This window comes from Rana temporaria, chromosome 2, assembly GCF_905171775.1.
Source record: "Rana temporaria chromosome 2, aRanTem1.1, whole genome shotgun sequence".
NCBI lineage: Eukaryota > Metazoa > Chordata > Amphibia > Anura > Ranidae > Rana > Rana temporaria.
Genome location: NC_053490.1, coordinates 434,624,494 through 434,647,003, shown reverse-complemented (window position 1 = coordinate 434,647,003; position 22,510 = coordinate 434,624,494). Strand labels below are relative to the sequence as shown.

Here is a 22,510-nt window from a genome sequence, read left to right as displayed (position 1 = left end):
TTTGCAGAAACACACTTCCGTGCATTTAACATGGTTTCCTATGGATGTAGTTCACGTCTGCGCATTTTATGGAAAGGGCCAGGGAATTTTTTCATTTTTTTTTTGGTTCCATAGACTTCAATGGATTAAAATCGTATATTGAAAAATGCAAACTGCATAGGTGTGAATGATTGCGCTCACTCTGACATTTGTAGCGGAACCTCACATGTGCACAGTACATAACCAGCACTGGCCAGGCATCAATTGGGCTTTAAAAGAAGAGGTAGGTTCAAGTAAATAAAAAAATGATTCTGTCACTTTATAAGGCGGATGTAGTGAGGATGTTAAATATTTACCACTTGATGCAAAGCGGAGAATAAAATTGGAGACCATTCTAAAAACACAAATGCTGGTTTCTGGTCATAAGTGATGCAAGATACATTTTATCCATTAAAGTATTTTTGTATGCTGTAAAGGATATGTTTTGGTCAGAAATATAAACTTTATAGAGCAAGCATATTATCGCACAGTAGATTCCTTGTTTTTTAAGCTCCATGTTCTTGTCTGTAGACAATTAAACCAGATGTAAGGATATATGCAGCTGAACCTCTTAATGCAGATGACTGCTATCGCTCAAAGGTGAATGGTGTTCTAACCCCAAATCCCAAGCCTCCAACCACTATAGCAGATGCTGTGAAGACTAGCATTGGTCCAAACACATGGCCCATTATAAGAGACCTGGTGGATGATGTGTTTGTAGTCACTGAAGAAGAAATTAAGGTAAAAAAGCATTTTCTACAGTGTTGCGTTTTGTTTTTTCAACAGCGTCTCTAAAATCTAAAGTTCAAAACTATGGCTGTCTCTTCAAAAAATGATCTATTATTTTTTTTTTTTAAGTAACCCTATACTGAGAGAAATAATGGGATTTTTGGTTAACCTGTAAAATGATCTTCTTCTAGTACATCGCAGAGCAATTTCTTATCCATTACAATAAGGTCATGATGCCACTAGAGCTGCACAATTAACCGTTAAGGAATCAAAAATCGCGATTCTAACCACCCTCCCATCTTAAAAAAAAAAAAGCATTTCCCCGATTCTATATAACAAGCAAAGGGCGATCTCTGCTCACTTCTAACAGCTGGTAAAAAAAAAAAAATCCAGGCAGCCTGCCAATTTTATCTCAATATACAAGGTAACTATAAACAAAGTAACATTTTTTTCTAGGATCAAAGGGATGACATTGGTCTGTAAATGAGGTCAGTTTAACGACTAAACCTTTTTCTGACACTTATTGCTTAAAAGTTAAAATCAGTATTGTGCTAGAAAAAACCCTCAAACATTTTTTTATATATTTTTAGCAGAGACCTTTATGTCACACTGTATTAGCGCAGCGGTCTTTCAAACACTTTTTTCTAATAATGTGAAAGTTAATGTTACACTTCAAAATTGCACCCGCTCACTGAATGGCTAGAATTATTGCTCTCGCTCTAATGATTGTGGGGATACCTCACATGTGTGGTTTAAACACAGTTTTTATATGCGGACGTGACTTACATATGCATTGGATTCTGCGCGTGAGCTCGGCAGGGTGGGGCGCTTTCTTATATTTTTTTCCCTTATTTAAAAAAAAAATTTGGGTCACTTTTATGCCTATTACAAGGAATGTAAATATCCCTTGTAATAGGAAAAAAAAAAGCATGACAGGACCTCTTAAATGCGAGATATATAAAAATATACCCTTTAAAGCGGAGGTCCACCCGATTTTTTTTTTTTTTTTTAAAGCCAGCAGCTACAAATACTGCAGCTGCTGACTTTTAAAAAAATGGCCACTTAACCACTTGACCACTGGGCACGAAAACCCCCTTAATCACCAGACCAATTTTCAGCTTTCGGTGCTCTCACAATTTGAATGACAATTACTCAGTCATACAACATTGTACCCATCTGAAATTTTTGTCCTTTTTTTCCCACAAATAGAGCTTTCTTTTGGTGGTATTTGATCACCTCTGCGGTTTTTATTTTTTGCGCTATAAAAGAAAAAAGACTGAAAATTCTGTAAAAAAAAAAAAAAAAAATCTAGTTTCTGTCATATTAGCAGGTTATTTCTCACACACAGCATATGCATACTACAAATTACACCCCAAAACACATTCTGCTATTCCTCCCGAGTATGGCGATACCACATGTGTGCGACTTTTACACAGCGTGGCCACATAGAGAGGCCCAACATGCAGGGAGCACCATCAGGCGTTCTGGAGCACCCAGGCCAATTCTGACATTTCTCTCCTACATGTAAAAATCATCATTTATTTGCTAAAAAAATTACATAGAAACCCAAAACATTATATATGCTTTTTTTTCAAAGACCCTAGAGAATACAATGGCGGTTGTTGCAACTTTTTATCTTGCACGGTATTTTCGCAGCAATTTTTTGAACGCGTGTTTTTAAAAAAAAAACAGTTTTGTGCTTAAAAAAAAAAAAAAACAGTAAAGTTAGCCCAATGTTTTTGCATAATATGAAAGATGAAGTTACGCCGAGTAAATAGATACCCAACATGTCACCCTTCAAAATTGCACACGCTCGTGAAATTGCGCCAAACGTTGCTACTTAAAAATCCCCATAGGCGACGTATTGCAAGGTATTGAGGGTATTGCGGAGTATTGGGGGGGTATTGCAGAGTATGGGGGGGTATTGCAGAGTATGGGGGGGGGTATTGCAGAGTATGGGGGGGGGTATTGCAGAGTATGGGGGGGTATTGCAGAGTATGGGGGGGGGTATTGCAGAGTATGGGGGGGGTATTGCAGAGTATGGGGGGGGGGTATTGCAGAGTATGGGTGGGTATTGCAGAGTATGGGGGGGTGGGTATTGCAGAGTATGGGTGGGTGGGTATTGCAGAGTATGGGGGGGTGGGTATTGCAGAGTAAAATAAAAAAAATGATGAGTGCAATACTCTGCAATACCCCACCCCATACTCTGCAATACCCCACCCCATACTCTGCAATACCCCACCCCATACTCTGCAATACCCACCCCCCCAGGGTGGGTATTGCAGAGTATGGGGTGGGGTATTGCAGAGTATGGGGTGGGGTATTGCAGAGTATTGCACTCATCATTATTTTTATTTTGCAGAGTATTGCGCAGGGATGGCTGGATCTGTGACTGCAATTGTCACAGATCCAGCCCACAGTGCGGCGGCTGCTGCTGCCGCCCGATCCCCCCCCCCCCCTCCCTCTCCTCTCACACTGTACCGAACGGTACAGAGAGGAGAGGGAGGAACCGGCGTCATTACATGACGCCGGTTTGTTTACAAGTGATCGCGCCGTCATTGGACGGCGCGATCACGTGGTAAGGAGCCGCTTCCATTGGCTCCTTACCGCGATCCGTGTTGCTGCGGGTCCCGTGGACCCGCCGAGCGCCGGTGATCGCGTGTGCGCGCCCGCTCGGGCGCGCAATTGTGACTCTCTGGGAGGACGTATATTGACGCCCTCCTAGAGTTAGGTAACCGCCTTGTAGCCGTATTTCGGCTATAGGGCGGTTACCAAGTAGTTAACTGTCCAGCGTGCCCGCGATGTCAGCAGACGAGGCTGAGCAATTGCTCAGTCCTCGGCTGCTTCCGCAGCCATTCTCGGTGAGGGAATCAGGAAGTGAAGCCTTGCGGCTTCACTGCCCGATTCCCTACTGCGTATGAGCCAAGATCATGGTGCGCCGTCACTGGTCCCTGCTCTCTCCTGGGAACAGTGTTTCCCAGAAGACAGCGGGGGGGGGGGGCGACGTGACGAGGCCCACGGGAGTCAGAACCAGAACCCAGAAGTGGTGCAAATACCTGTCTTAGACAGGTATCTGCACCCCCCTCCCCTCTGAAAGATGCCAAATGTGACACCGGAGGGATCCAAAAAGCGGAGGTTCACTTTTTGTGTGAACCTCCGATTTAAGACCATTGGGCGGAAGTGACGTTGCTTCCACCATCCAATGGTGTGGAGCCAAGCGGCATCCAGGCTGTGAGGGAAGAGGACCTGATTGTATTCGCCACTACCTCTGGAGACGACCGGCGGCCCTCTCCCGCCCCCAATAAAAGTGGCAGCTGTAGATGCCACCTTCAGGTAATTGGACACTGGCAAAAAAAAAAAGAAGAATCATCCCTGCCTAGGCATAACCCCCTCCCAGCTAAGCACAGCTTGTTTTGTAGCAAACCATGAACATAAGAGGGGAGGGATCCTTGTGTCCTACGATGTACTCCAAGAAAAGGATTTTGCAGGTAAACCAAAAATTGTATTTTTTCTATTGTACATTACAGGACATCTTCACATCCATTAAGATATAGATATCCCAATGCATTGAATATGAGGTGAGGGCAACATGGTGACAAAACAGACTCAAAAAACCAAACCACAACAGGTTAGAACCTCACACAGCTGGCTGCAAGATCCTCCAACCAAAATTCATGTCCACAGAGGCCCAAACATCACCCAGAGACGATTCAGTTTGCATGTATTGCGCTATATAAGTTTCTCACTCACTCATCTACTTTTGTAGAAAATATTGAGGACCAGGTAGCAGCCTTACAAACTTGAGCTACAGAAAGTTTAACAGAAGCTGTTAAATAGCGCAGAAAGCACCAACACTCCGAGTAGAATGATCAGTTACAGAGAATAGTATAACCTTTCCTTTAAGGCTGTAAGTGTGACAAATAAGCTGACAGATTCAACTACAAATGAGTTTGAAGCGAAATATAGGGTAGGTGTGCCCAGAAGGAGAATGGCAGAAACCTGGGTGTAAACTTTCCTGTAGTGAACCAGAAGTGGCAGTAAAATGGGCGACATGGGGTGTGATGTAACACACCAGGGCATCCACCTCAGTCTACACTCTGAGTGGTTAAACATTCTTGGTGCCTAAATGTGAAATGATTAACTATAATGAATACTATTGAAACATCACCCTAGTGGTTAACCGGAATGGTAAGACTCATACAGATTGATCCCCTCTTTGATGCTGGACTGTATAGAAAGGCCATGCTTTACCAGTCATAGTGGGCATATCCTGAAAGGGGTCTTCAGGGACTGGGTTGCATAGTATAGCACCCTGGGGCTGATTGGATATATTGCCAAGACAAGCACTAATGCAGGAGCCAAAGCAGCATTACAGGCCATTCCCACAGAATGGGGTGAGGCTCCCCAAGGTTTACTGAGGTTGCATCGATCTGGATGCACTGCTTCTATTTGTGACATTAGAAGGCAGAGTTGACTGAAGAATTTATAACAGTAATTACTCTATAAAAAGAAGAAGAGGTCCATGACCTACAGACACCAAAAAACTGAAGACTCACAGGGTGGAGTAGGGGTATAGAGAAGGCACCCAGGGAGCATGGCCTTGAAAAGATTTACCACTGCCCAATCTCCTGATGGTATGCACCCACGAATACTCTGCCTGGGTCCTGTATCGTTAGATTAAGAAATTTCCACAAGCTGTACCTACTTTTGTTATGTATTCTTCAAGTTGTGTATTTCCTTGTAAATGTCAGTGGACCATTTAGGTGTGGCCCTTACACCACACACTTTTGGTAAATATAAAGGTAATTTTTGACAGAATGTAACACTTGTGTTTAAATTAAACCCTGCTGGTACAAGTAGTTCAGGAAAACTGCAGTGACATCAGCGACTTGCATTAGCAAGATTTAGCCATTTTGTGTTTAGAACTTTTGAAATGTACTTCTATTGTCCTAGTCTAAAAGGAGGGTTACCAAATGCAGAGACTCCCATTACCAATAATTTGATGCAGAACAATTTTAATGCAAGCATGTTAGATATTTGCATAATTTCTGTTTATGAACTGGAGTACAGAGGTGACAACTACTCGCCCTTAAAGATTTGTGGAACAAATCCTAAAGAACAATCAATTGATAGAAATGCATATTGACAGGAGAATAAGGTCTGCGTCAAGCTGGCCATTTAGTAGGGACTGAAATGAATGGGTTGCACTGCACGTAAATTTAGTGCAGGTCGTATATGTTTGCAGCACACGATTATTAAGTGTAGCACCACAGTGCACCAACACACAATACAGTACAATGCTGCAGTGACTTGGTGTGAATGTGTCTTAACCACTGGAGAACTGCTAGAGAAGGGGTCTAAAACTGGCGGGGCCCAAGCTGCTGCGAAACTACAAGCTCCATGAGGCATTGCAAGGCTGACAGTTAAAAGCAGGACTCGCAGAGGCATGATGGGACTTGTAGTTTCGCAACAGCTGGAGGGCTGACAGTTTTGAGACCCCTCGGGGTAAAATGGCTGCAATGGCTTCATGCAGGCCAAAATGATAAAAGAGCAGTTACCGATTCTACAACCTACATGCTTATACATCAGCAGCATACCAGCTCTCTATTTCAGTTTCTTTGTAACTGCCATGTTTGTCATAGAAGGATTTCAGCAAAGCAGTTAGCCTATGTTTAATTTTGTGTTGACACGCAATTACTATTTAACATGTAGTTAGGCCTTTTAAGCGGAGGTCCACCTAAAAAAAAAAAATATTTAAAGCCAGCAGCTACAAATAATGTAGCTGCCAACTTTTAATAAATGGGCACTTACCTGTCCAGGGTGCCCGCGATGTCGGAAGCCACTCAATCTTCTGCGTTCCCAACATGCAAGAGAAACGCACACTTTTCTTTAGAAAAGATGCATGGTGGGTGCCATTAATTCTGGCAAAATGACCACAACATTTTTTTTTTTTAGAGTCCAGGGCCTTTTTTTGCGTTTTCTGTAGGCATGGAAGCCCAATGAAATGAATGGGCTGCCCTACACGCAGAATATGGGTCGCACAAATCTGAAATGAGCCTCAGAGAACAGGATTTTATGGCCAGCAACACAATAAGCATGGTTAGGTTACAGATTTGTCAGCAAGCAACACACTACTGGTAGGAAGGCTGCCGCTCCAGGTGAGCACACTAGAACAATCAATGTCCACTCAGAAACCAATGGGTGCAGGCAATGCACGGGATATGCAAAAGAGGAAAGATATGGACAGCCGCACTCCAATTTCTTAAAAAGATGTGCCCTTTATTGGGTAAAGGAAAAATGCACTACAGGTATCAGCACACAGTGGGAAAAACAGCTGACGCGTTTCGCATTGGATATCAATGCTTAGGCATTTTTCCTTTACCCAATAAAGGGCACATCTTTTTAAGAAATTGGAATGCGGCTGTCCATATCTTTCCTCTTTTGCAAGCAACACACTACTCCTGCTCTCTGATAATCTGTTACCTTTATGGACATCATAGTTTGCACTTTAGGTTGTCCCACTGAATAAACTGTCTTTAGAACACTGTAAAATAATACGTTTTAGCTTTCCCTCAACTTTGTCTCTACACAGCAAGCTACGCAGTTGGTGTGGGAGAGAATGAAGCTCTTAATTGAACCCACAGCTGGTCTTGGTTTGGCTGCTGTCCTTTCCAGACGGTTTCAAGAGACAACACAAGATATACAGAACATTTGTATTATTCTGTGTGGAGGCAACCTGGACATGAGCAGCATAGACTGGGTGAAGGAGCCTCCGAGACACAGCAACTGAATGATCACAATCAAATCTAACTTCTCTACCCACAAAAAAACGGACTTTTCTTTTTTTATTCACTCATCTTAAAATAAGAAAACTGCTGACTTCTTTTCTTAGTTTGTTATTCACTTATCATAAAATAAATACAAATCATAACTGAATATTGTCTGAAGCACAAACATTTTTGGGTGTTGAAAGAATTAATCCATCTCTATATCAGCAGGATCGATCTCGACCTCATTCTTCACCCAAGTCACTGGGAGAGGTACATAAGGGTCATAAGTCCATTTAGGATAAACACGCTTATACAAATTCATTAACACGGTGTCCTGTGACTTCAACTGTCCATCAAAATGACACTTCATGTGGCCATGTGTTCCTAAAAGATGAGAAACAAAAAAAAAAAAAACATGGGATTAGTTTGGACAGTAAATTAACACAAGTGTTATTTTCTTAAAGGTTTTTCCACTTTCTTAAAGTTGAAACTCCTATGTGTTGCAGTGATGTCACCAGACACGATTACCAGGATTTAAAAACTGGCTAACTCAGAGATAAGTCCACATCAGAAAGGATCGGAAAGCGTTTGAATGTGGAAACCCCCTTTTAAAATGTTTTTTTTTTTTCATACAAGATAGTATGGTACATAAGAGGTGGAGTGTAACAAGCAAAAATGTTCTAGTTTTAAAAGGAAACCTTTTATGCATTAAGGCACTTTTCCCAACCCCCCCCCCCCCCCCCAATACGTTTTTACCCAAGTTCTGCATTGACCCAGTGCTGTGCTCAACTGCAGGACTTTTATCCTCTCTCTCATGCTTGGCTGACAGCAGTGGGAGGCCGAGCCGAGCTGTGCGTGTCAATGGATACACATAACCTGGCTTTGGAGAGAGCCTGCATAAGTGTGCCACCATAGGAAGTGGCTCACGTAGAAGAGAAGTAGAGAGCGTCAGCAGGGGACCCAAGAAGAGGAGGTTCAGGGCTGCTTTGTGCAATACACAGGGCAGGTTAGCATAATAAACTTTACAAATCACTGTAAGAAGGTCTGTGTCTGTTTTAACCACTTAAATACAGGGCACTTTCACCCCCTTCCTGCCCAGGCCAATTTTCAGCACTGTCACACTTTGACAATTGCACAGTCATGGGACACTGTACCCATATAATTATTTTTTAGCTTTTTTCCCCCCACAAATCGAGCTTTCTTTTGGTGGTATTTAATCACCACTGGCTAGCTTATTTTTTGCGCTACAATAAAAAAAAAAAAAAGACAGAAAATTATGTTATAAAATTTTGTAAATAAGTACGTTTTCTCCTTCACTGACAGGAACTGATGAGGAGGCACTAATATACAGCAATGATGGGCAGCACTGAGGAGTCAATGACAAGAATTACTGATGGGCACTGCCTGGCATGTGATGTGGGTAAAGGTGGGCACTGATTGGCATACAGGTGGGCATCACTGATGGGTCTTCACTAGGGTTGTCCCGGTACCACTTTTTTGAGACCGAGTACAAGTACCGATACCTTTTTTCCCCCCCCCAAGTACTCGCCAATACCGATACTTTTTTTTTAATGTCATGTGACAGTGGCGTTTTTTTTTACTATTTTTTTACAGCGATTTGAAGAGCGGGACGGGGGGGGGGGGGGAGAGAAGAGCGTCTCGGAGCACGGGGGGGGGGGGGGGGGGACTGCATGGAGCATGGGAGGGGAGGAAATCGGGACATCCCTAGTCTTCACTGATAATCAATATGCCGATTATCAGCACAGACCCCCCCCCCAAGAGAGCTGCCGATTGGCTTTCCTCTACCCATGCCTTATCAACACGAATGATGGAAAGCTGGAAAATGGCACTTCCTAGTTACCATGTCATCAGTTGTGATTGCACCATTTTTTGGTATTAATCTAGTATAGTAAGTTTGGAATCACTTATGGATGTTGGCCAGCAACTTATTTAGCACATATTTGGTTTGTTTCACATATCATTGGATTGCGCTTGATTGAATATTGGTACAACCAGATTCCAGTGCTAACTTTTCCTGTGCAGTTTAGAAAAACGAAACAGTCATCCCATCGGACTGATTTAGTTAATATCTCTACTTTTACCTTACCTTGAGATTTTAAATAATAGCCCAAAAATAAATGAGCCTATTATGGTATTCTTTTAGCAAACAGTTTATTGAATGGGATTTTGCATTCAGAGAGTTGACATGGGAACAGTAATATCCAACGCATGAAAGACTGGTGTGTGTATGAATGGTAATAGCCAAAGTATAAAAAAAGTGTGTGTACCCTCTGATTCTTTATCCCTCCCCATAATTCTTACCTAATCATGGGCTGTTTGAGCAGATACTGTAAATATTCTGATGTGCATTAAATTTTCATGTGTCCCATGTTTGGGCCTATCTGACCATTGGGTTGCCTTGCCTCCCAAACAACTGTATAATTTACAATTTGTTACTGTTTGGATAGCTCTGTATGCATTAAAATTAGTTTTAGGTTGTGCAAGTAATTGCCAGGATACGTCCCTGGTTTTGCACACTGATACTATCTCTATTCTGTGTTAATCATGTGCCTTCTCACTGTGCATTACCGGAGTATCCGATATGCTTCTCCCATTCCATGACCATGTTTGATCCTTTTTTCTGATCTCTGCCATCTGTGATGATTGTTAAATGCACTTTCTATGACAAAGGACTAAAATTACAAAAAAAGTCTGTGTACATCTGTGTGGAGTGTATGTTGGGAACAATTATGTTCAACTGTTCCCCTTATCAACGGAAAAGAACCGGCTGCTACATTGCACACAAAGCTTCATAAAAAAATAAATACATTTGTAATATATTTTATACACTCTGTACTCACCTAGAGGTTCCTTGATATGTCCCCTTTGTCCCCACTTTGTACGTAACTCTACTGGTTTAAACCACAGTATATCCTCTGCAAAAAATACAATAACTTGCGTTAGAAGAGAAAACGTTAATTGTTCAATATAACAGATTTATGACTCCCTTGGAGACATTCTTGCCTTTTATTATACTCCTCGTAGACCGATTTCCCATAGTGAGTATCTTACAGAAAATTCACCTGTACCCCAAAACTGGAGCTCAACGTTTTATCTTAACTATTTAACATTCTACATACGATAGGATTTCTGGGTTCCCAGGCACATAGACAGTGGCAAGTTAAGACAGCTTTTGGAAGATTTAGAACTTTAAACTTGTGCTAGATCTATTTTACAGGGAAAGGGAAAGCATTGGTATTTGGACCCATCAATGGTCACATCTCCTACAGCTACAGGGTTTACCCAAGTTAGAAGCTATAGTTAAAGATTTTTGTCCACAGCACCTGGTAGAGAAATCTCTTGCTAAACCCAGTGGTACATTTAAAGAAACTTCATCTGAACAGTTAGATGTTAGTCTACCAATCACTTCTGCTAACATAGTGGGAGGCTGGAACTACTTTTGTATACAAGAGGTCTTGTATACAAATTTTTACAGAGCAGAGCATGCAGCTAAAGCTCAAGACCAGTACACTCCCATCCACATCCCCTACCCCCTCCATAAAAAATAAATCAAATTTACAACTATACCTCTGTTGAAGAACATGTAGCGGACTACAGCCGTTTTCTTCAGGATCTTAAATGGATGACCACTAAGAACTATTCTCTTGATTATAGTCCTGTCAGGGTTCACAGTCAGCAAGGATCCAGTGGCAATCAAATCGTGCATCCCTACAATGCAGAAAGGTTACGAATTTAGTTCTGCCATGCAAAGTGCATTTACATTCCACTTACAGCCTTACACATTACTAAATTGCCATATTGTCAATCAATACCAGTCAACAGTGCCATCCTTCCTAAATTCATTACAAACATTTTAAAAGATCATTATCCAAAAAGGAAAGGCCTAAGCAGGAACCTGCCAAGATTCCAACCACCTATGGGCAGGCTGAATGTACCAAATTGATCAATCAGCCAGCTGGTTTTTACATGAGAATATTGCTAGCAGCTGGTATAACCACTAGCAATAATCACTCCCCGCTGGGAGAATACAACGGCAGGAGGGATTCCCCTGTTAAACACAGACACGTGGCTGCAGGAAATAAATTTGCTCCGTATATGGCCTGCTTAAGTGTTTGATTATAAAAAGATATAGTATGTAGGCCCAGAATTTTAAATACAAATAGTTTGGAGGGTATGGTGTGACCCCCATACTTCAGAAAAACGGCCCTACCTAAATAAACTTCGGCCAAAACTGCAATGCCAATTATCTATACCCATAAGTCATCATTAAGTGCTGCACATTATATTGTGTGTTATTGCAGGAAAATTATTCCATGCAGAGTTACTGTATGCTGGCCATACACTATACAAAAAAAAATTAATTTGGCCGAACCCATTTTCAAAAAATGAACATTCGCCCGTGAGAGCAAATGATAGTGCCATTTAATGACCGATAAATCGTTCAGTGGAAATAAATTTATAAATTTTTTGTTAGTTACCAGTTACCTGGTTAGTTACCTAATGCAAACACATTAACCTTTTCAATTTCTCGTTTGTTCAACAGAAAATGTCCAAACTTGTCCTTCGTTTTTTCAGCTCAAAAACGTCCCAACGATTTTTGATTTTGTGCCCATTAACTGGCCGATAAAACGAACACATTTTTGGCCGATTTTTCGTATAGTGTATGGCCAGCATTATTGTCCAATCCTATTGGGCAATAACAGGACACAACCCTGTGGTTTTCAGTAGGGATGAGTTTAGTTCAGCGAATATCACAGAAATTCAGGTGCTAAATCTAAAGCCAATGGGAGCTGAATGTTAAAAATCTATTCTGGCCATTTTCTAGGTAACAGGAAGGGATTGTCAAACAAATGACATGGGGAGGTTGGGTACCATCCTGTGGATCAAAAAAATAAATTCAGGTTGGCTGGGGCAGTGATTTTATTGATACTTAAAGTGAAACATTAAATTGCTGAGATCCTTTTAATATCATGTCTGGGAGATGCCTCTAACCTGCCTGTGAAGTAGCATATCTGCACTTTGTATACAACCTACTAAAAGTAAACTGACATTTACAAAGGGATTCCCAGCCAGTAAATAAATGGGGTCGAGTGATGTCACTGGTCGCTAAGGACAAGGCGAGTGCCAGCACCGGCAGCTTCCCCAACAACCTTGGCGCTATATATGGTGTCTGGTTCCTGTGAAATGGCCTGAAAGATTAGTGCCCAAATAAGCACCGGATCATGCCTCTAGCTGCAAACATGCTTTGTAATTAATCAATCACCTGGTCACCCACTCAAAGTAGAACTGGGTTCAGGCAGGGTAATGATATTCAAAACAGCAAAGCAGTAAATAAGCTTTAAAGTAACCTCTGAGCCTTCTGTAGCTAAAGTCACTGTGGAACACTCAAATTCGCAATAGAAATGGTTAAGTACAAGTCAGGTCTTAGCAGTCTTGCTTTCCACACTTCTTGTGCACTTGCTTTGTATTACATTGCAGATTTAATGACTGGCAGGGGGTAGCTGAGCTACCGAGAGAAAATTAAAAGTAAAACTGAGAAGTCTCTGCTATAAACTTTAAAGATCAAATCACACCAGAGTGGCTGTGCTGACAGAGGTCAGCGAGGGCTTGTTTTAAAGTGTATTTATTTTCCGTTAAAAAATAATATTATTATAGTCTATAACCATCTATAACCATAGCCTTGCCACAGTCCCACTTTAAGTACTGAATCTCCAGGCATTGTGTCCTAACACTGGTGCTGAATTTTTTAACATTAGTCCCCTGAAAGTATTTGTAGTGTTTACTCATTTCTCTCCAAAGCCCTAAGTCTCGTGTCTTTCTGCTGCTTGGGTCTTCTGTTATCAGCATGATAACTTCTGACAAGCTCTTTGACAACAGAGATAAAACCAGCCTGAAATTTGTGTTGGGTGGGTGCATAGATATAGATTATCAGACAGCTGGTCTATTCACAGTACAGCTCTGCACATTTATGTCTTCCTCTGCCTATGTGAAGGGGGGTGTGTGTGTCTGTCTTTCCTCCAATCAGCTGTCACACAGTGTATGCCAAGACTCCACAGATGTGCACTTTCTAAACAGTCTACAGAGTTGAAGACATATATATATATATACATACATATACACACACACACACACACACACACACACACACACGTAAAACTTATGTAGGGAGATTTGTTTCATCGGAGGCTATACACTTTACTGGGTATAGGAGAGGGTTTACATCCACTTTAAGGAATATATGCCATCCATGCACACCTCTTTTGTTCGTTTGACAATGTTTCTGCCCAGTTGCACTACAATGTTTAAAAGTAATGCAGAGATATGGCAATGATAGGTGTGCGCGTGTCATCGGCTTTCAAAATCTACAATGACCCCTGTATACACATCCCATACTAGCCCAAAAAATAGGGTTGCTTCATCGATGATTGGAAGACATAAAAGGCTGTAGTAGCTAAGTAGTGCTATCAACACAGTGACACTTAAAAATAATAATGCAGGGTCATTGACAATGCAGCAGGGAGGGGTGGTACCCAGAAATACATATTTTCCTGCCTACCCCAGAGTGTAGACTTTTAGGTTAACTTTGAGTAGCTAAGAAGGTGATAAACACCAGTGTGCCTACCATTACTGCGCGGCTTAAACATTAATACTGTGGCAGGTGGAAAGGTAATAGGAGAATATACAGTAGCAACCACAGCAGCATCAGAGCGCAGGAAACGTTCCGATTTGTGTTTGTCCGCTGGAATGAGAGGAGAAAGAAAAAGGTTAGAAATTTCTGGATATATTTTAAATAGTATTACCTCATTTACATGCAGTAACGTTTCAGTGTAATGTGTGCATTTTCCATTGTACTTTGTGCTTTATGATAAGCTGTGCATCACTGGGTGTGGTCCAAAATATTGCACAAGACCTTTACCTTTGGAGGACATATTATTTCACTTAACAGATAAGTCCACCTTTAAAAAAGATACATAAAATGTAAATTTTTTTGCAGGTAAATCATATATGTATTTTTTTTTTCCTATACCCAAGGAGCCTGCAGAGCATCTTGGGTGCAGTCTTATGCCGGGTACACACGAGAGGATTGATCCGCGGATACGGTCCGCCGGACCGTATCCGCGGATAAATCCTCTCGAGGATTTCCGCGGATTTTGATCCGATGGAGTGTACTCACCATCGGATCGAAATCCGCTCCGAAATCCCATCGCGATGACGTGTCGCGCCGTCGCCGCAATGATGACGCGGCGACGTGCGCGACGCTGTCATATAAGGATATCCACGCATGCGTCGAATCATTACGACGCATGCGAGGGAGGGAATCGGACGGATCGATCCGGTGAGTCTGTACAGACCACCGGATCGATCCGCTGAAGCCGATTCCAGCGGATAGATTTCTTAGCACGCTAAGAAATTTTTATCTGCTGGAAATCGGTCGGCCCGAAAAAAATCCGCGGAAAAAGATCCGCTGGGTTGTACACACCAGCAGATCTATGCGCTGGAACTGATCCGCAGATCAATTCCAGCGGATAGATCCTCTTGTGTGTACGGGGCCTGAGGTTCCTGCAGACCCTCAGCATAGCTGTCTGCTCGCACCTTGTAAGAGGCTGCAGATGCTGGTACACGTTTACATGTTCCACCCCCCCAAAAAAAAAATCAGTGGAACATGAAACACGTTCCAAAGCTAAACACTTCAACAATGGTGCCGTTATAATTTTTCTTTGAACATTTAGTAATACAGTATACGAGGGTAATTTTTTTGATACACATACTTTTATTGGGATATGTAAGAGTTAATTTTTATGGGCTCTCGTGAAAAATTTGCTGTAAAGAAGTATAGCCATAAAGCTTTTTTGGCTGTATTACTCCTATTGATCACAGGATTGCAGTTCATTCTGCACTCCTGTGACCCATTTCAGCAGACATCACAGAGACGGTTCAGGCTTGGGAAAGATCCTGACTTTACAGTCGGGATCCACCCAGATGCCTGGCAGCTAGCTCAGCCTCTCAGCTGTGCTGCTGGGAAAATGAGCTGGCTGCTCCCTCCCCTCCCAAGCCCAGCTCTTCAGTGAGTGCTGGAGGGGCAAAGCAGAGAGCCAGTGACTGACAGTCACCAGCTCTTTGCAGCTTGAAGACCGAGAGCTGAGCAATCAGAGGTGTTTGATGGCTCAATTCTCAGTATGGGGTGACTATAATTTCGTTGTTGTTTTTTTTTCACGAATCCCATACTTTTTAAATGTTTTTTTAATTGTTTAGTTTACATACTTTGGTTTTTAATGTTTTTTTGTAATTGTCAAATAGTGAGCTGAGTTTTTAATGTCATAAAAGTAGGCACTTTTACATGCAATACACATTAAGGTTGTTTTTTCATACCTGAATGTGATGTGCCTTCTATTGAATCAAAGTAGTTGTTGTAAAAGTTTTTTTATATCTTAATGTGATCTCTGCATTAAGGTAAAAAAGCAGTGCCACCCTCCCCCTAACACTTACCTTTATGGATCCAGCACTATGCCTGGCTTCAGGTCTTCTCTCCCCATTCTGTGCTCTCACAAGCTTGGCTGAGAGCAGCGGGAGCCATTGGCTCCTGCTTCTACCAGTAAAATCAAGTGAGGAGGGAGCAGGGCATGGGGCCCGAAAGTTGGACTATGTGTGTGTCTATAGATGCACACAGCCTGGCTCAGGATCAAGCAAACATGGGTGCCAAAAATAGGAAGCAGCCTACTATGGGGCACTGAAAGAAAAGGAGAAGCCAAGAGGTTCAGCACTGATATGTGCAAAACCATTTCACAGGGCAGGTATGTATAACATGTTTGTTATTTTAAAAATGTTGCTGCCTGACCCAAATCATCAGCTAAACCAAATACAATCAGTAATCTTAATTTTATAAACAAACTGTTACTTGGTTATATTTAGAGAGAAGATTATATAAGTAAATTAGAGAGAAGATTATATAAGTAAATTAATACTAAGTTGCAGAAGAACATATTCATTTAAGGATGCTATCAGATAACATCATGGTTTTCAAAGACAATGCCTTTGCCATATCATTTTTTAACCTTGGACATGAGCAGCTTCTGGTAATTTCAGGATAACAAGTGTGACAAAATGAAAACATGAGACAAGCAAGCAGTTCCTTTACCAGATGTGTGCTGAGAGTACAGGGGGGATGCTCGGAAACGTCTGAATCCACAATGAAAGATCATCTCTTCTTTGGCTTTTACTGGTTCAGTGTTCCCAGGATGTCTTCTCACCAGCAAGTTTACCACCGACATCTGTCAATGGAATATAGCTAAATAGATCCGAACTTCAACTAAAACTTATCAAGTTCAAAAGATGCACTTCAGTCACCTGGAGTATATTTCAAAACACTCACCTTTTGTTCATGAGGAAGAAGTGAACACAGGACAAGTGGTGCCCCCTGTTTAAAGTGTTCCGAAGCAGAGACAGGTACTCCACTTACATGTACAGTAACATACCAACCAACCTAAAAAAAAGAAATCTACCATTACCAATATAGCAAATAGACAGCTGAGGTAGCTAGATAGAAACATGCTAAACAGCTAAATGCAGAATTGATTTACACAGAGGGAGCGGTTTTAGCAGCCAGAAGATTTGTATTTATGTCTTATCAAGTCCTGAGATTTGCACAGCTCTGCCACACAGCGTAACCCTGTTTGGAAGGAGAAGAGACTCAACTTTTTTCAGCTGCAGTTCAGTAATAACGATATTTCCCCCATTCTTATCCTGTGCATGGACAGTGAAAAAAGTAACCACACATCGATAAGCTCCGTGTCACTTTGCGCTTCTCTCCTTGCAGTACAGTGATTTGCTTTTGCTGCTTCTCCTCTGTCCGAAGCCAAGCCCTGCCTTTATCTGCACTGCAATAGGCAAATGCCAAGCCCAGTTCAGGGACCCCACACTGCTTGCATTTAAAATACATGTAAAAGGATAAGTTCACTTTCAGGAACAGGTTACATGTCCCACTTGTTTTTAGGGTGGAAGATATAACAACATTTTCCCTCTCCTGCAGCTGTTTTGCAAAGCGCTGCCTCCCTGTGACAGCAGTACGGGCAGAAGTGACCTGTACCAGCTTTCACTTTTTGAAAAGAGCACGTTCGTGCGTGGCTCCACCCACACGGCCGCGTCATTCATTCACAGAGTTCTGTGAATGAATGAACTACAAGTACCGTCATCCTTCGCGGCTGGCGGCTTGTAGTTCTCAATGAACTATTATGGCACTGTTGAGTGCTCTGGTAGTGTATTGTTTTTGCTGTCAGTGTGAAACTACCTGCCTATGTGATGTACGGCAGACAGCTTACACTGACAGTCTGCATGGTATAAGCCATCTTCTGATTTTTTAAAAAGAGACCTTATCCTTTAAGCCTAGTACATAGCTCAGGTGTGTTCTGACAGAACACTCCGCTCAGCGATCTCAGCTAATGGTGGGCTGAATGGGAGACCTTTTTCAGTCATGAGCCTTTCGATAGATACACTACTAGTTTTCTTCCGTTCAACCCAGCAGGGCTGAACCAAAAAAAACTGACAGCTCCGGAAGAGTTGCTCGACTAACAATCCAATCTGTGCAAACAATCCAATGTTGGTTGGTATGCAATCTCCCCTGTTGTGCTATTGTGTTATGATGGGGGGGATGCCCACCTCCGCCAGAACACTCTGGTCAGCGCTCTCAGCCATTGGCTAAGAGTGCTAATCGGGAGATGATCGGCAGGTTATTTTTGGTCATGCCTCTTTGACAGAAGCAGAGTTCTGTCGGACCGGCTGCCGTACATACGATCCCATATGTACTAGGCTTTAAGAAAGTGTCAATTAATGTACAGCTACTATAAATTATGTCATATCTGCCTAGCGTTCAACTTTAACCCCTTTTGTTGCCAGAGTCTTTGTTGTATTTTTTTTGCACACATGCTTAAATTTTTTTTTAAAGGATGATGTACCCAACATGTCAAACCTTTAATGTGTGTGCGCCATGAAATGGTGACAAACTTCAGTACCCTATATTTTGCATAGGCCTTTAAAAGCCCCCAGTTTAGCATTACGGAGGAGGTCTGGTGCTAGAAATATTGATCTCACTCAAACATGCACGGCGATATGTAACCCGTGTATTACAAAAGTTTTTATGCGTAAACACTCGGACGCATGCATTTACATTGATATGTGCGTATATGTGGGGGTGGGATTTTGTGCTTGGGTGCAATTTAATTTTTTTTTACTATTAAAAAAATATTTTACTTTCCCCCCCCCCCCATCTCATAGGGGTCTTAAAGACGCTGGATGTCTCCCCTGTGCTCCACTGAATGTAATGCAATGCAATCGCATTGCGGTACATTCTTTCCTGGCCATTCTAGCCAAGGACACAGAGGCCGACCTGAAAGTGACATCAAGCACATCGCTTTCGGGGTCAACAACAAGGAGGGCTCACATCCGCTCTACTCTCTCACCTCTACCTGGCAGAACCCACCAGCTGGGCAAGCGGAGCCTGGGATGTATGGTTTGGGCGTGTACGCAGGGTTGTGTAATAGCAAATCGTGCAGCAAGCAGCGCAGTCATCCGAATGCTTCTATCTGGCAGGCAAGAGTCTGCTTGTCAGATTTACACAATCCCGGTGGCTGCAACCACTGGGAATGTGTGCAAAAGATACAGACCTGGCAGCAAAAGGGTTGAAGGAATAGAAACCACCAAATTTCCTTAATAGCTTCTATTTTTAAGTCTATGAAACCAGACTGTTTTTCAAGCAATGTATGTGAATAATAAGTTACCATGACGCCTTCATTCTGCTCCTCCTCCAATTCTCTAATAACACGTTTTCTGGTCCTGAAGAAGTCATGAAACTGGAAGATGCGAGCATAGTCTCTTGGAAGATTTTCCTTTGAATCCCACGGTGATGTACGGAAGCTTTTCAAACCCCGGTACTTCTGGAACCTACAAAGTCAAACACCAATGAGTCTAGGCACTGTTCAGCATTTTTTCTGAAAGAGCATAAACTGAACTATACCTGGTTCTAGCCAACTGATTCCGTGGAGTGTCCACCTCATCTGGAAACATCTCATCTGTCCTTTCTTGCTTGTACCTCTCCAACATCTGTTCTTCCTCTGCCTCATCCAAGTTCTCATCATACTTGTCATCCCGAGTGCTGTCTGGGATGGTCACGGTCTCACTTTCTTCCTCTGCTTCTTCTGCACTGCCTTCCTCCTCCTAGCAGCAGTAAAAGAGATAAAGAATGAACACATGATTTACATTTGTCCAATTAAGGACTCAGACTTTGAGATATCAAATGACTTAAAACCAGCTCTGCAATAAACAAAACTACAGAGCCCAAAACTTTAGCATGCTAGTAAAATAAAGAGTATAAAATATCAATAAATAATAAAAAAAAAAAATCATAGGCGGATTTACAACTGTACTATAAAAGCTGCTTTAAAAAGGAACATGTTTGACAGAAATTATATATATATTTTCTTTTTCTTTTTAACCACTTAAGACCCGGACAAATATGAAGGTAAAGGACCAGGCCCCTTTTTACGATTTGGCACTGCGTCGCTTTAACTGACAATTGTGCGACGTGGCTCCCAAACAAAAATTGGCGTCCTTTTTTTCCCACAAATAGAGCTTTCTTTTGGTGGTATTTGATCACCTCTGCGGTTTTTATTTTTTGCGCTGTAAACAAAAATAGAGCGACAATTTTGAAAAAAAATCTATATGTTTTACTTTTTGCTATAATAAATATCCCCCAAAAATATATATTAAAAAAAAAAATCTCAGTTTAGGCCGATACGTATTCTACCAATTTTTGGTAAAAAAAAAAAAAAAAAAAAACGCAGTAAGCGTTTATCGATTGGTTTGCGCAAAATTTATAGCGTTTACAAAATAGGGGATAGTTTTATTGCATTTTTATTAATATTTTTTTTTTACCAATGGCGGCGGATCAGCAATTTTTTTCGTGACTGCGACATTATGGCGGACACATGGGACAATTTTGACACATTTTTGGGACCATTGTCATTTTCACAGCAAAAAGTGCTATAAAAATGCATTGTTTACTGTGAAAATGACAATTGCAGTTTGGGAGTTAACCACTAGGGACGCTGAAAGGGTTAAGTGTGACCACATATGTGTTTCTAACTGTAGGGGGGCGGGGCTGGACGTGTGACGTCATTGATCGCCTTTCCCTATATCAGGGAACAGACGATCAATGACAGTGCCACTCTGAAGAACGGGGAAGGTGTGTTTACACACACCTCTCCCCGTTCTTCAGCTCCTGTGACCGATCGCCGGACTCCGGCAGCGATCGGGTCCGCGACCCATGGCTGGGCACTTAAAGAGGACGGACAGGTACGTGATTGTGCCCAGCCGTGCCATTCTGCCGACGTATATCGGCGTTAGGTGGTCCTTAAGTGGTTAATTTATATTAAATTATCAATAGGATTATATAAGCTCATTTTCTTTTTCTCAGCACCTCAGATACTGCTTCATTCATAGCATCTTCCGGCTCATCATCCATATCATCATCATCGTCGTCAATATCATCATCATCATCATCATCTTCACTTTCACCTCTTCCGTCACTTTCTTCATCATCTAAAAACCAGGCTGCCTGATAGTTGGATGTACCTTTAGGAACCTTTTTCTGGACTTTCACATTTCCTTTTAAAGAATCTGTGGGGGAAAAAGAATAATATCCCACTTTTATAAAGTATCACTACAGCATACAAAACTTAATTTTTGAATGCCCCAGGGGACCCAATGCATACACAGGCACTGGGTCTCATTCTGATCAGTAGCCCCCGTTGTAAATTACAAGAACCGATTTTCTTTCTATTAAATGTTGGCTGTAGCTCTACTCCCAAGATGAAGCCCAATTTGTGGGAATACCTATGAGGAAGCAGCAATCAACACTGTACTCCGATAGCCTCACCCCACTTGCAGTCTGGTTGACTCTTCTCGGCTTTGAATCCTTATGTAAAAGCCTCCAGCAAAAACAACTGTAAACAACACAGTAGTGACATATCCAAATCTCCCCAGACTAGCAAGCAGAGTGCCTCAGATGCCACACTGCAGATATACAGCCATGAGGCTGTAGCCTATTTTTCAGGAGGAATTTGAGACAAAAGGGTACGTTTTAAGGTCACTGTTTAGGGACAATTAAAGGGGTTGTAAAGTCAGAAGTTTTTTTTTTATCTTATTGCATTATATGCATTAAGGTAAAAAGCCCTCTGTGTTCAGCAGCCCCCTGCCCCCCCCCCCCCATACTTACCAGAGCCCCATCTTTGTCCAGCGATGTCCACAAGCGTCTTGGTCAGTCTCATCCTTGATCAGCAGAGACACAGCAGTGGCATCATTGGCTTCCGCTGCAGTCAAAGCCAGTTAGCCAATCAGGAGGGAGAGGGGTGGGTCAAACCACAGCTCTGTTTCTGAATAGACACACAGAGCTGCAGCTCGGCTCGGGTGCCCCCATAGCAAGCTGCTTGCTGTGTGGGCACTCAACAGGAGGCAGGGGCCAGGAGCACAGAAGAGGCACAGGGAAGAGGTGAATCTGGGCTTCTCTGTGCCAAACCACTGCAACTGGCAGGTAAGAATAACTTGTTTGTTATTTTTAAATAAAAAAAATAATAGACTTTACAATCACATTACATTTCTAGAGTTTTTAAACAAAGCAAATATTCACTTTTTCTGATCAAAACTACTCTAAGGCGGGGGTCAGAAACCAGTAGATCGTAAACAGGTGACTGGTAGATTGCGGTCTGGGCTTGCTGACCCGCCATTCCAGGGCACCAGAGTGCAATGCAGAGGATCTACTTGTAAAGTTGGAGCTGTAGTAGGGAGCAAGAGCCACATAAAGGGGGATGCCTCCTCTGTAGTGCTGGCTCCTGTTCCATGTGGAGTGATACCAACTGGACTACACCTCTTATCCAGGCTAGTGGTCTCCAGAGTGGTCCCAACAGCAGGAAAGCGGAAATCTT

At 42.2% G+C, this 22,510-nt stretch overlaps 2 protein-coding genes across 4 annotated transcripts in view; one reads left to right on the top strand and one right to left on the bottom strand.

The window, feature by feature from the left end:
* SRR (serine racemase) overlaps positions 1 to 7,683 on the top strand; it is a 38,177-nt gene extending 30,494 nt beyond the window's left edge. For all 3 annotated transcript variants that reach the window (XM_040338361.1, XM_040338360.1, XM_040338359.1), the window contains exons 7-8: positions 550 to 759; positions 7,340 to 7,683. In XM_040338361.1, coding sequence (XP_040194295.1) covers positions 550 to 759; positions 7,340 to 7,537 — 408 coding nt within the window. In that variant the 3' untranslated portion in view covers positions 7,538 to 7,683. The remainder of the gene's footprint in view (positions 1 to 549; positions 760 to 7,339) is intronic.
* The window catches only part of TSR1 (TSR1 ribosome maturation factor), a 29,687-nt gene continuing 14,804 nt past the window's right edge, over positions 7,628 to 22,510 (bottom strand). The window contains exons 7-15 of the mRNA XM_040338358.1: positions 21,007 to 21,206; positions 19,546 to 19,745; positions 19,310 to 19,472; positions 16,909 to 17,019; positions 16,675 to 16,807; positions 14,161 to 14,277; positions 11,106 to 11,246; positions 10,379 to 10,453; positions 7,628 to 7,901 (exon numbers count right to left, since the gene is read on the bottom strand). Of these exons, the coding sequence (XP_040194292.1) occupies positions 7,723 to 7,901; positions 10,379 to 10,453; positions 11,106 to 11,246; positions 14,161 to 14,277; positions 16,675 to 16,807; positions 16,909 to 17,019; positions 19,310 to 19,472; positions 19,546 to 19,745; positions 21,007 to 21,206 (1,319 nt within the window). The 3' untranslated portion in view covers positions 7,628 to 7,722. The remainder of the gene's footprint in view (positions 7,902 to 10,378; positions 10,454 to 11,105; positions 11,247 to 14,160; positions 14,278 to 16,674; positions 16,808 to 16,908; positions 17,020 to 19,309; positions 19,473 to 19,545; positions 19,746 to 21,006; positions 21,207 to 22,510) is intronic.